This window comes from Cantharellus anzutake (assembly GCF_015039405.1).
Source record: "Cantharellus anzutake strain C23 chromosome Unknown EI90scaffold_10, whole genome shotgun sequence".
Taxonomy (NCBI): domain Eukaryota; kingdom Fungi; phylum Basidiomycota; class Agaricomycetes; order Cantharellales; family Hydnaceae; genus Cantharellus; species Cantharellus anzutake.
This window is the reverse complement of record NW_024066960.1, coordinates 922,847-935,472: the sequence shown is the minus strand read 5'-3', so window position 1 is coordinate 935,472 and position 12,626 is coordinate 922,847. Positions and strand designations below refer to the sequence as shown.

Here is a 12,626-nt window from a genome sequence, read left to right as displayed (position 1 = left end):
TCCAACAAGATATTGCCCTGACAAATCGTAAGAAATACGGCCGAAAGGCCCTGCCGGCCAAGCTAGTCCTGCTCACCTGGAGCGGGAACCTCCATGAAGAAGGGAAACTGCCGGACAACTGGCTTAACAGCCCCGGGGTTTTAGTGGGTATACCGGACCCCCCATGACCGGGGCCGGGAGTCCCACACAGCGCCGATAACCGGCCAGTGCGCAACGCATTTCCCCGCGGTGGCAGACCGGCACAGACCACTCTATGGGATCCTATCTCCCTACACAAACCCCAAACACATGACCATGTATCGCGAAAGCTACTGGGGTTCCACCAAAAAAAAAAAAAAAAAAAAAAAAAAGGATAGGGAGAAAAGGTCGGCCGCGCAGTGGGTGGTGAACACTCAAGTAGAGGCTGCGCAGTTCACAGCCATGAGATTGCCGCAAGGCGCAATTCATCCCATTGCGCACTTATTGGAAAGTCTTGCGGCAGATTCCATCCTCTTATGCAGAATCAACTGAGAAATCGTTGCTGACACCCATCTATCTTGGTTCAGCTCTAGGTGAGATTTGACGCAAAGTCCGGCAACAGGAACGAAGATCCTTGGATCCTGCAGGAAGGCCAGCACCAGGAGCAGATGGACTATTGCATGTTTATGGTGATGCACCCCGGAAGTAACAAGAACATAGCGGAATGGGAGTATTTGGCATTACCACGGCGGTTAACGACCTTATCGTGTCACTGTGACCCGAACGAAGCACCTAAGTGGTTTTGCAATGGTGCCCTAACACTGGCGAGCGAATTTGAATGCTCATTCCCAGATCAGGGCTCTAAGTGTGGACCTCGGTCGGTTGTACTGAATTTGAACACACCGCCGAACCTCGCTACCGAAAACTTTGTCTATGGGCTCACCACGGAACGATGATGTCGAAGTAGAATATAAGATCACCCCTACAGCGAGGATGAGCCTTCACTTGAACAAGTGGGTCAGAATGGAGGGACTGAGTAACACGCCTGGCTCTGTTCCAAAGTACATTACCTAATTCCCAGTGACCAACAATCTTCGGATCCAGCTCGATTAAACTGTCGGGGCACTCAAAGCAATCGAACTGCAGCCCAGGTTGATTTCCTTGTCACGAGTCATGATCGTATGCAACAAGCCGAAAACTCACTTTACAAATACAAACGACTGTCAATAGGCAGGATCCCAGCCTCTACTAAAGGATTGTCAACCACGCCGCAGTCCAACCCAAGAACCACCTATCACCCCCGAAGCTTCTTTACATAAGTCCGAAACCTTACGAGATAGGATAACTACTTCCTCGGTAAGATCCCACGTTGGCTCGATTGCAATCGCCAAATAATTCCTGCATCTTCTACACCGTTAATTATCATAGTTTTTTCGACACGCAATTGGAGAACATTCGACTGTTCATGAACCTCGGGGATGGGTTGCGTTGCAAATTTTATTCGCTCCTGTCTCTTGCGCATGTCCGGTAACAGGCGGAAGTGGGCCGCGGGCTAGTTGAGATCGCCGACATTGATCAACACCGAACGGTCACTCGGTTCGATCGCGATCCACTTTGTCATTTAGCATGGGTCAGGTTCATCCATGGCAAGCACCGAATTGCTACCGGGAATACCAAGGAAGCATGACCGTCTTGACCATGATATGAAGCCTATCAGACTTGGCACTCTCGCTGGCCGGTGGGCGCTACCAAGCTGTTACTATGGTTTCAGATGATGGATCGTTAATGGCACGAGTTCCACAAGATGTTGGCAGGGAACGGCACTCATGTTTGATATATTCGACCGCTTGCCTCTCCTTATGTTCCCACCGTCCCCCAGGATAGTTGTTCAGTGATCACTCATCGTCACACGATCAGTTTCTCGCCCGGAGCACGACATATTGGCGTTTTCGACGGGGCCAACGCCCTCACCTGGTCAACCCAGTCGCGCGATCTCATCGCACACTATCGCGTTACACGTTTTTCAACATGGACTCTCAATCCTGGAATTGAGCCCCCTCTCTCATACTCCGTCCCTAAACCCATATTCTCTCAACTCATTCTTCCTTCGAGGGGCAGCATGGTCCAACAGACCAAGAGCACGACTTAGATGAGTCCTGGATCAGGCGTTCATTTTACGACCTCCCACCAAACGCAAAAAAGCCCCGCCGAAGCCCATTCATCTGCAGCAGGAAGAGGGATGCGATTACCGGGATAAAGGTTTCCAAAGGTCGGACATATGGTCTAATAGTGGATGGGTGCTCGGACTCCCAAAAACTGCGCCTGTAAACTGTTCGCCAGCAGTGCGCGTGTGCCGGTAGCCTGGTATGGCGATCGAGTGCTGGTAGGCCGACATGGTAGTTGAGCGCCATATGAGACTTTGTATGTACCTACCTCTATCATCCTAGGTCCAGCAGGGATGGGACTCGGTTTCTGCTCCAGGGTCGAATGAAACCTTTAATTGTCGTTGATATCAGCCGAGTTATCTAGTGTATCCGCATAAGCTTGTTGAGTCTGACTCTTTCCACACTGGTTCCGTGTCCCATGGAGAACTAAATTTGTGCATCACTACGCGTAAAATTATCTGTAATCAACATCTACAATAATTACGATGAGCACGCAGTATGATGAAATGTAGCGTAATTGAACCGTTTATGGAAAGTAACCAGTAGAAGGAGCCTGTAGCCACCACTCCGTCATTCAAGGACAGTTGCCACAATTCGTGTCAAACACACACCTCTAGGACGGAGATTGCATCGTGTGTGGGCGGACGAATATGAACGCAAGACTGGTTTAGCATGGTACATGAGTGGAGAACCAGCACCGAGGGGCGGCTATGGCAGAAGTTACAACAGGGGAGCGGGTGAACAGATGGTTTAAATGAATATGAGCCATGACAGGATGAAGGTGAAAGTATCCTGCTGATTAGTAGAATCCTGAGTGGTGGAAGAATTTTGCTTCTTGGCAGTAGGAATTGTCCTTGGCGCGTTGATACGGAAGTAAGTAAGCCCAGAAATGCAGGTATACAACATTATCAAGAGTCGACATGGGACGGATACATGACGAGAGGAACAAGAGCGTTCCATACTTGTTATAAAGGTTTGTGAGGCTACCCCACGACCTTCTGATGTAACCCAACGGAGAAGTTGCTTCAGAGTTAATGTTGACGCCAGATGAACACGCTGTAATATGGCAAAACGTCGGAACGCATATCAACTCCTGAGACAGGTGCACATCCCGATTAGCGTCCCTAAGACTGTTCTCATGCCGTGTTTGTCTGGGTTGACAAGAAGTGGAAAAATCCCTCAAAACTGTTCGATGACACTATGGTGAAATTGAATCTAGCAACGAAATCCTGTTCTCGTTTCAGGGACAGCAGTAAAGGCGACCCGGCCAGAAAGTGGGTGGTACAGGGTAGCGATTCAGGCCGATACCCTAGTCTGCGGGGGAAGAGTTGTTACTGTGGGGATTAGCTCGCATCTCCAGTCCGCACTGTCAAGCGATCAGCTCAGGCTTTCGCTAAGGTAGTTGATGAATTATGACTTTGAATACGGCACCCAGGTGTCTGTGCTACGATTTTCCACCTCCCCCAGCTCATCAGGAGTGAGGGACCGTGGTCCATCAGACCAACGCGTCAACTTTATAGCAGAAAGGTACGAGGATGGTTTTCGGCGTGAATTGGTTCAAGACAATGAGAAGAATACAAGGATCAGATTTGAGGCTGCGTCTGACGAAACGCGAGCACCTCACGACGATCCTTCAGGGAAACGCAAGATCGACGCGTGTCCAAGTTTCGGTGATGTTCCAGTCAATGTAAGAGGACAGCATGCACACTTCTGAGGATTGTGGTGCGTAGCATTATGACCGGAAAAAGAAACTTGTAGCAAAATGCGACGAAACATGTATTGCAATAGGCCAGTGCAAGAAGGTCGTCTATGCCTAATAGTGACTGAAGCGCCAAGCAGTAATTGACTGGGAAACGAAAGAAACCAACAAGAATTTGAAGAAATGGAGATCGAAGATGTGCCAGGGGGGTCCGAGTAAACCTCCGGGCCCAGAGCTGATCTTCATGGGGGGTGCTGCGTATCAGAGCAACATCCGGAACTCCGGGGAGAAGCCTTTCAGTCTATCTGCCAAACTGTACTGGTCGAAACTTTTGTAGAAGCCAGATAACAATTCAAAATCGGGAACCAAATTCTGGACAGATTCGTGATCAAGAAATGCATTTGATGGCCTGATACTCGGCTAACTCCGCGGGAAGGTTGCAGCTGTGCGGAATATGAACACCTTCGCGTCTGCTAGATGCAGCAGCCCTAACTCGTCACTCCCCCTATATAAGCTCAGCATCGAGCTTGTCTCCATGATTCTTACCTGCTGCTGTGACACCTTATGCCGTACAGTTGGAAGAGACTGCTGAGGTCCCTTCTTGACTGTCACATCGGTATCCATTAGGCTCCGTAATGCGGCAATTGAAACTCCTGCGTTGTGGTTTCAGATCTTCATCATGCCAGGCCGCACTGATAAAGCGAGTTGCCTCAATTCGCTCAATATCGCCAAGCTGTTTTTTCAGCGTGCAAAGAAGAAGACAACCATTTTTATTTGCCTCCCACCCCCCTTCCCGGGGGACCAGATCCCTGTATCCACATTCCAGGAAGCTATTGGTCCTGCGTTAGAGACATGCGAGATTTCACCCTGCTCACGTCACGACAAGAATGCATGAACGCTATTTTCCCTCTTCCCGGGAAGCTCCGGAATTTGAAGAAGCTGAAGGTGTTTGGCGTCGACCACTGTTGGGACGGTCATCTCTTTGAAGAGGATGATCCTGAAGTTCGGCTTGACACATTGGAAATCCGAACACCAATCAATGAACTGAGCGCTCTTTCAGAGTTCCGCAAGTCTATGGCATATTCAATTCGCACTTGCACGCTCGATGGCATGGTAGACTCCTTGTATGCGTGTACCGGGTTCTTCAATAACACCATCAATATTAAACACTCGGGATTAGGGGATAGATTTTTGCTCACATGCCATCACCAATACGTCGCCCTCACCCCTGTGACACTGCTAGCACTCACCAGCGTCGAACTTGGCTCCTCTTCACACAGGTTTTTCTTTGAATGTTTATCTTGCCCTTCGCTTCGCCACCTCTCTCTTCAAACAGATCGCCATCCTCATGACCTGACACCGCGCCCACCGCATTGGTCACAGATGGAGATGGACCACCTCTCTGCACTCTCTCGGTATCAGCCAGTACTTTTCTGAGCGCCATCCCTGCCCTCACAATGATCTTCATATGCATGAATGTTGTCATGTTAGAGTGCCAGACAACCTGCGAGGCGCTCAACAAATTACTTGATTTTATTGGAGGTGTCCTCATTCTACCTGGCAGAGGGCGGCAGGGAGCTTTCGAACGGCTATCGTACTTCCGGATCAGTTATGATGGCCGGCCGCTTGACGACGCTCAGACTATGGTGGCAGCAAACTGGATCGAACGCATCTTGACTCACAAACCCCACTTACGTGTAGATTATTACGACACAAACATCAATGAGCCTTTTAGTGAGATGCCTTTTGCGGGACTCGAGACATCCTTCCGAGGCTTTGGTGTAGAAAGTGTGGAGAAATTATACGACGAGTCATTAGCTGCGGAAAAAGCTGGGGTTGGGGAGCAGCGTTAGGACGTAGGAACCCGATGAGCTGCTGTGTGAGCGATATTTCTATTTCTATTGCTGTTCTCCGTCGCGGGTGAGTACAGATTTTGCCTTGTTCTTCCCCATGATCCCGCCAAGCACGGCTATGGACATTCAGACAGCTGTGACACTGACTCGCGATTTCCTTTTGAAGTTGTTATGGCTGCTGACGACTGATGCACTGTCTCTGATCACAGGATTTCACGTCGTATAACTTGTCTCCAGCGGGAAGCGCTTCAAGATCTCTGATAAGACAAGTTCTGACGAAAGAATACATTGTCCTCACAGAAGCTCGCTGTCACCACGATACCTTCAGCGGTATTGAAGCATTTTGGGCACACCCGTGTCACGATGTTGACCAAGGGCGCGTCCCACGCAGTGCATTTCCGCAGTGCCTGTTGCTCTTTGGAGTTGGCTCCCAATGCCATCTTGTGTTAGGATAAGGTCTCTTGGCATAGCAGTTGCGCAGGCAGCTTCACACAGGTACCGAGATTGGGTTGATGAAAGATACAAGATGCAGGGAGATGAGGATGGATGTCAAAGAGAGCTACACACAATAGGAGGAATCCTTGATGGAACCTCAACGAGCGGGCCTGGATTCTTCCAGGGATGAAGTCATGTGACTAGCGCAAGCGCTCAAAGCGCCCTCGGGAGGACGGCTGCTCAAAGCACCTATCCGTGCTTTAAGGATGGTCCCCTCCCCTAGGTGGCTTTTTCGGCCGGAATGTTTAATATCCCTACCCTCTGTGGGCACCTCGTTCTGGGAAGACTCTGCTCTCCCGAAATGCGCTCTCTTGCGTTTTGAACTGTATCATCTGGCCCCTGGGGATTTAATTGGACGCAGCAATTTCCTGCGATCGGTGATCGGGAAATATTTGGCCCCATAACTTAGGCGGCACCCCTGACAGTCACAATCCCTGAGATTAGACATTCGCAACATCGGCCCTTGTACAATTACTCACTTCTGTCACAATATACAATTGTCGAGTGAGAATAATGGATTAAGTCCCTGGTGACTATAATTCCGCTGAATTGTACTTCCCAGATTTGCTCCCTAAGTACTTTGTCTCTGGCCTTGTCAGATTCCTACCCAAGAGACTCCTATTCATTGGCAACCAAGTTATTTGATGCCCTAACAGTGGACCTCAAGGGTCACCTAAATTGACGTTGATGAAACGCTTTGCAAGCGGATCGCCGGAACACCCCTTACTCCCTGGATTCAGGATGCATGCTTTGGGAGCCTTTTGTTCGAAGGGCCATTTGTTTATATCGAAGGCAGGTAGACCACTTGCCGGGCTTTGCGAACATCTTAAAAACTCCGACCCACCACTGAGGCAACCCTCATCACCCTAAACTTCGACATGTTTGAGCAATTTTTCGATTTCTTTCGAGGGGCGGAGGACACATTTGTTTTCGGAGAAGACCTCGGCATGGCCAACTCCACCATTCCTCCTCCATTGCCTGACACGTATGGGAGTTCATCGCTCAAAAAAACGATGGCTTGCTGAGTTACTTCTGGATAGGACACACGGCCTCCTTTTCCCAAAATACGAAGATATCATCATCCCAGAGCAATCAGAATAGTAAGCCAGAAACCGTCCTTGTTTCGTCGTAGCCAACTCTTAAGTGCGTTACAACATTAGTCCACCTACTCTTTGGGACTTTTACTCCAATACAATGTACGCAAGAAATGCCTTCATCTGCACGGAGCTGTGTGCTAAATTTCGTTGTTACCAGACTACCGGATGCACTATATTTATTCTCAGGCGCGATGTCGATGGAACAAAACGAAGGTAGGAGGCTCTTGGGATGACAGTCACGAATCATTGTCAATGCTCTCCACCCCCTTAGGCAGCAGTTCCGGTCTGGTGCAAAACACACAACCAGAATACCTTGAAGACCGTGATGCTGAGGGTGAGCCAGATCCTTGGTATGAGCTGTCATGCTCCGTGCCCGCGCCCATTCCATTGTCCCAAGGGACCCAAAAGACCCCAGTGACATCCTATGAGCGTTCAGACGCGAGCCTCCCAATTCCCTCCAGTTCGTCAACTCCTCCAGACAACATGCTGAACGGTCCTTCGCCAACTTTCTCCGACCTGCCTTCCATTCCTCGAGCGCTATATGCCTATGGTGTTAAAAGAGATGCGAGATCCAAAAAGGTTATGGGAATAAGCTCAAACGAACGCCGACCATGCCCCTTATGTTCTGATGATTTCCATAAATCGAGATCAACGTCGTCGTCGAAGGAAAACGATTGGTGGAGGCATCTCCAGCAGGTGCACCTCAAGAACGATGTGATCTCATATATTGCGAAAGGTCATCACATTGACATCATTGCACTCCTATTTTTCACAACTCTCCGATTTCGTTTTGAGGAGCATCATGATGAACGATGGTTCGAGCCAACCCGCGAAGAGTACAGCGAGATAAGGGCTTTCCACTCGGTGTACGGCGAAGACCGAACGAATGGACCAATCATCTTTACGATCGAGGGAGGAGAGGTGCGTTACCCTAGGTTAATGGCTCGGCTTGAATCTTTCGCCCCTTCCTGGTGGGGCCATTTCATCTGTCCATCGTGCGACACGCCGATAGGACGGGATCGGGCCAAAGATCGCCACCCTCCCGGCCATTGTAACGGGAGAGGCGAGGCTCTTCCCCCTCCAGAATTTACACCATGGCCGCTGCACCCTATAGCGATCGATGGACAGACTGCCAAACGCCCCCACGCCTCTCCAACTCTCGATAGTGATGATTACGCTCCCCCACGGAAGAAGCCGTGCAAGCGAAAGCGTGGGGATTGAACCTCAGCGTCACCGCAACATTCATTTCCCGTTGCCGCGCAAGGATCTCTCGAAAAGTACCTCTTAAAAGTTAAGCATAGAGCGAAGTATTCTCTTGGATATCAGTTGTGTAGAGTTTTTCATGATACTTCGTACTTGTTGCTGGAATCATGATCGATCGTACCAATAAGATCAGACAATGTTAATTTCTTATAACTTTGTAGCACTATAGTACTAGCTGTTTCATAAAATGTTTTGAATATGTAGCGCACCGCTATTTCGCTATCGAGTTGTCTCGCCAAGTGACAGGCTAAATAAGATAATGAAAACCGTAGTACGGCTTAATTGAAGGCAAACATCCCAGCAACGTATAGATGAATTAACTTATGTGTCACGTATATACTTGGAACTAAGCAATTAACATACAATGTTGAAATATAGTTATGTGTGGAATCAGACGAAATGTGATAACCAAGAACAAGCAGGGAAAGTTCTTAACCTGGCTTTTAAATAGCCCCCGATGGCGCATCGTATGGATCACGGTAGGGCGACGAATGGCTGACCATGCGACTCCTTTCATCATGATCGTGATCTTTCACTTCATCGCTGTAACCGAGAGGTCCAACGTGTTCACTGGCCGGAGGTGCACCGGGCACCTTCCCTCCTGTAAGGTCCGGGGCCGCGTACATGCTGCCGTAATGCACGTCCTTATCATCAAGTGAGGTTGGAACATACTCCCCCTTTCTCGGACCGGAGCGTCGCATGAAAAAGGCAAGTGCGCCCAGCGCAAGAACGAGCAGTAACCCCGTCACACCGAGGAGGATGGAAAGGATGGTTCGCGTATTCTTAAGCGATTCGAGCTCCGCCCAATCACCTCCAGATTTCGTCGAGTTATTCTCCCCCAGCGCTCCGCCCAGCAGACCCGTCTTTGTACCGCCCCCGTCAGCTCCCGACTCCTTGGCTTTCTGCTGGAAAGCCTGGAAGGTATGTCCATAAGACGGTGGATTCACTGCAAATACCATTCCAGCAGCGCAGTGCGATGACGGTACCTTCTGTCGGCAATAGAACCAAAGCGGATTATTACCTTGAGGTACAGTAAAAGTCGATTGGAGGAAGTTATTACTGGTTCCGACAAATTTGAAACCGGAGTCGAAACCTCCTTGCCAAGGAGAACATGGATTTTCGAATGACGACTGCGTCGCGGTGTGGTTCTTGGACACGAAAGTGAATCGAACTTGGTCGCCAGGTTTGGCATTCACGTAGGGGGGTGTATAAGTGAGTTGTCCGTCTTTGCCTACTGTCACATCGATCATCTTCCCTCCACCTCCGCCGCCTTCAGTCGCGATAGCCTTCGCCTTGAATGCATCAAAAGTATTTCCGCTACTCGGAGGATTGATCGCGAAAACCATCCCCTTCCCACAATGCGATACGGGAACCTTCTGTCGACAGTAGAACCAGAGTGGATTGTTGCCTTCAGGTACAGTGAAAGTCGATTGGAGGGGATGATTACTCGTTCCAACGAATTGGAAACCTGAGTCGAAGCCTCCTTGGAGAGGAGAACAAGGGCTATCGAACGAAGACTGCGACGCGGTGTGATTTTTAGAAACAAAGGTGAATCGGACCTGGTCCCCGGGGGATGCGTGGACGGAAGGTGGTGTGTAAGCGAGCTGACCATCTTTGCCCACCGTGACATCGATGATCTTTGCAGTTGTTTTTGCACCTCCCGTCGCAATAGCCTTCTGCCTGAAAGCATCGAACGAATGGTCCCCCCAGGGAGGAGGGTTAATGGCGAAGACCATGCCTTTCGCACAATGCCCAGTCTGGCGGCAGTAGAACCACAAAGGTTTGTCAGTTTGGGGCATGATGAAGGAGGCTTGGCGAGGAGCGGAACCACTAGCGACGGGCTGGAATCCGGTGTCAAATCCGGTGATGGTATGACCGTCGGGAGAGATTTGAGGCGAACAAGGTTGATCGAAAGAAGACTGAGTTGCCGTATGATTCTTCGAGACGAAAGTAAAACGAATCTCATCACCGGTTTTCGCTTGGACATGAGGCGGGGTATAGCTAAGTTGACCGTCCTTGCCCACGGTAACATCGATGACATTCCCAGTCACTCCAAGTTTGGAACCACCCCCTGCATCACCAGCCGTAGCAAGCGCCTTCTTCTTAAAATTATCGAAGGTTTCATCTCCACTGCTGGGAGGATTGATCGCGAACACCATGCCTTTTCCGCAGTGACCCGTCTGTCGGCAGTAGAACCATAATGGATCCTGCGTCTGGACGTGAAAGGAAACGGTCTTATCGACAGGATGGCTGGCGTCTATGGGCTGGAAGCCTGAGTCGAACCCTGGGTGCCGCCCATACAGGTTTGTAAGTCTCGAACATGGGAAGTCGAATGAAGATTGGGTCGCTTAGATGGCCAACCGACACCGATTAGACGAAATTCGAAGAGAGGAAACGGCACAAATCGCACCTGTATGGTTTTTGGCTTTGAATATGAACTCTACTATATCTCCGTTGTGCGCATGCTGCCGTGGGTGATGAGCGTCAGGAAAGTGCAACCACTGTGGCGACGCAGTGACCTGATACGCACAATATAAGGAGGATCATATCTAAGTTGGCCATCAGCTCCGACATCGACCTTCAGGGAGCAGGTGGTCAGCAATGCACACGAGTTGCTCTACGAGTCTTCGCCTACATAGTGCGTCTTTGTCGCGAGTGCCAAACCGAGAACGGCCAGTCCCGTGCAGGCGTAGATAAAATACTTCATCCACGTCCGGATTCGTAGGGGAACGCAAAGTGAGGATGGGTGTGGGCCAAGAAGCTAGTTTATAGGTTGCCCTGATCCAGGTCGCGATTGCCATTTGCAGGAATGTCCAATAACGCTGTGCATATAATTTCGGGGCCGAGGAGCACACGGCGATCAGCCACGAGAAAAGGCAGAGCTTTCTCGGGTTCAAGACCGGGGTACGAACCCCGCCTTGTGTCCGTGTCGGTCTCAGCGCCCTGACTACTGTGCCTCAAGTAATTAACAAGAAACATATTTATGACAGTTCAAATCCCTCCATACAGAGCAGCATGGAAAACGCAACGAATGCTGACCATAGGTGGAGAGGCGGGTACGGTTGCCGAGCAGGGCCAGGTCTAAGTTTGCATCCGACTCAAGCGCCGCGCGTCACGACCTCATCGCTACGCGTCTATACATAAGTCAATTTGCGTTTTAACGGCTCCAGCGCTGTTGCGGACATACTAGGCACCACACCAACACTTTTTCTCGCTTTTTCCGAGCGAAATTCATGCCTTACATACCTGCGCTTTGAACTCACCGCTACGCGTCTCTACAAAAGTTAACTGCGTTTTAAGCGACTCTGGCGCTGTTGTGGACATACTAGGCACCACACAATCACTTTTTTTCGGCTTCTCTTCTCTGGTTAAAATTTGGATATTCTTCGAGTCTCTTTGGTCCGCAAACCGCTGATTGATCAAGCTATGTGTCACATAGGTTATGTATTACATAGTTTTGTATGTATACTGGTAATATCCCTGACTACTATCACCCACTTACGGTTGCCCAGCAGGCCAGGTTGAACGTTAACGTTCGCATCATGATCACAAGTCACGTGATTTTCTTTTCTTTTTTTCTGTTGAGCTCACCGCTACGCGTGTTTACACTGCTACAAACACCACATCAGACTCGTACCCAATTGTTTTCACTCTGTGGATGTGCGCGCGACACTGCAATGTGGAAATGCAACTAAGTAGTTTTGTATTCAATGTAAAGTCACGTTCTGCTTTCAATACAAAGAGTCACATGCTACTCCGAAAATTTGTGCAGACACTTTTCGCATGGGGAACCTCATGTGTTCCAGAATTGTTTTCTGAGAGGATCGCGTCGAATTTGGCAAATGCGTAAGTGAACTGCCACTGCTAATGTGTGAGGTGTTGCCGCGCGGAGTAGCATGTGACTCTTTGTATTGAATGCAGAACGTGACTTTACATTGAATACAAAACTACTTAGTTACATTTCCACATTGCAGTGTCGCGCGCACATCCACAGAGTGAAAACAATTGGGTACGAGTCTGATGTGGTGTTTGTAGCAGTGTAAACACGCGTAGCGGTGAGCTCAACAGAAAAAAAGAAAAGAAAATCACGTGACTT

The 12,626-nt window shown here is 49.6% G+C and overlaps 3 protein-coding genes across 3 annotated transcripts; 2 read left to right on the top strand and 1 right to left on the bottom strand.

Moving 5' to 3' along the window:
• Positions 1 to 4,713: 4,713 nt before the first annotated feature.
• On the top strand, positions 4,714 to 6,040 carry EI90DRAFT_3044538 (uncharacterized protein; the record flags this gene model as incomplete). Its single annotated transcript, XM_039059343.1, has 4 exons — positions 4,714 to 5,198; positions 5,249 to 5,675; positions 5,860 to 5,921; positions 5,974 to 6,040. 2 exons carry the CDS (start codon positions 4,714 to 4,716, stop codon positions 5,673 to 5,675), a joined length of 912 nt encoding a protein of 303 aa, XP_038919678.1. The 3' UTR covers positions 5,860 to 5,921; positions 5,974 to 6,040.
• A 599-nt stretch (positions 6,041 to 6,639) lies between these two features.
• On the top strand, positions 6,640 to 8,706 carry EI90DRAFT_3044532 (uncharacterized protein). The gene is made up of 7 exons (XM_039059342.1): positions 6,640 to 6,669; positions 6,733 to 7,155; positions 7,211 to 7,270; positions 7,331 to 7,366; positions 7,425 to 7,480; positions 7,539 to 8,601; positions 8,622 to 8,706. The coding sequence occupies exons 2-6, from the start codon at positions 7,049 to 7,051 to the stop codon at positions 8,486 to 8,488; spliced, it is 1,209 nt and encodes a 402-aa protein (XP_038919677.1). The 5' UTR covers positions 6,640 to 6,669; positions 6,733 to 7,048; the 3' UTR covers positions 8,489 to 8,601; positions 8,622 to 8,706.
• A 151-nt stretch (positions 8,707 to 8,857) lies between these two features.
• Positions 8,858 to 11,603, bottom strand: EI90DRAFT_2992207 (uncharacterized protein). The gene is made up of 4 exons (XM_039056130.1): positions 11,166 to 11,603; positions 11,061 to 11,108; positions 10,941 to 10,995; positions 8,858 to 10,877 (listed from the first exon to the last, which is right to left on the bottom strand). The coding sequence occupies exons 1-4, from the start codon at positions 11,235 to 11,237 to the stop codon at positions 8,974 to 8,976; spliced, it is 2,079 nt and encodes a 692-aa protein (XP_038919676.1). The 5' UTR covers positions 11,238 to 11,603; the 3' UTR covers positions 8,858 to 8,973.
• Between the last annotated feature and the right edge of the window lie 1,023 nt (positions 11,604 to 12,626).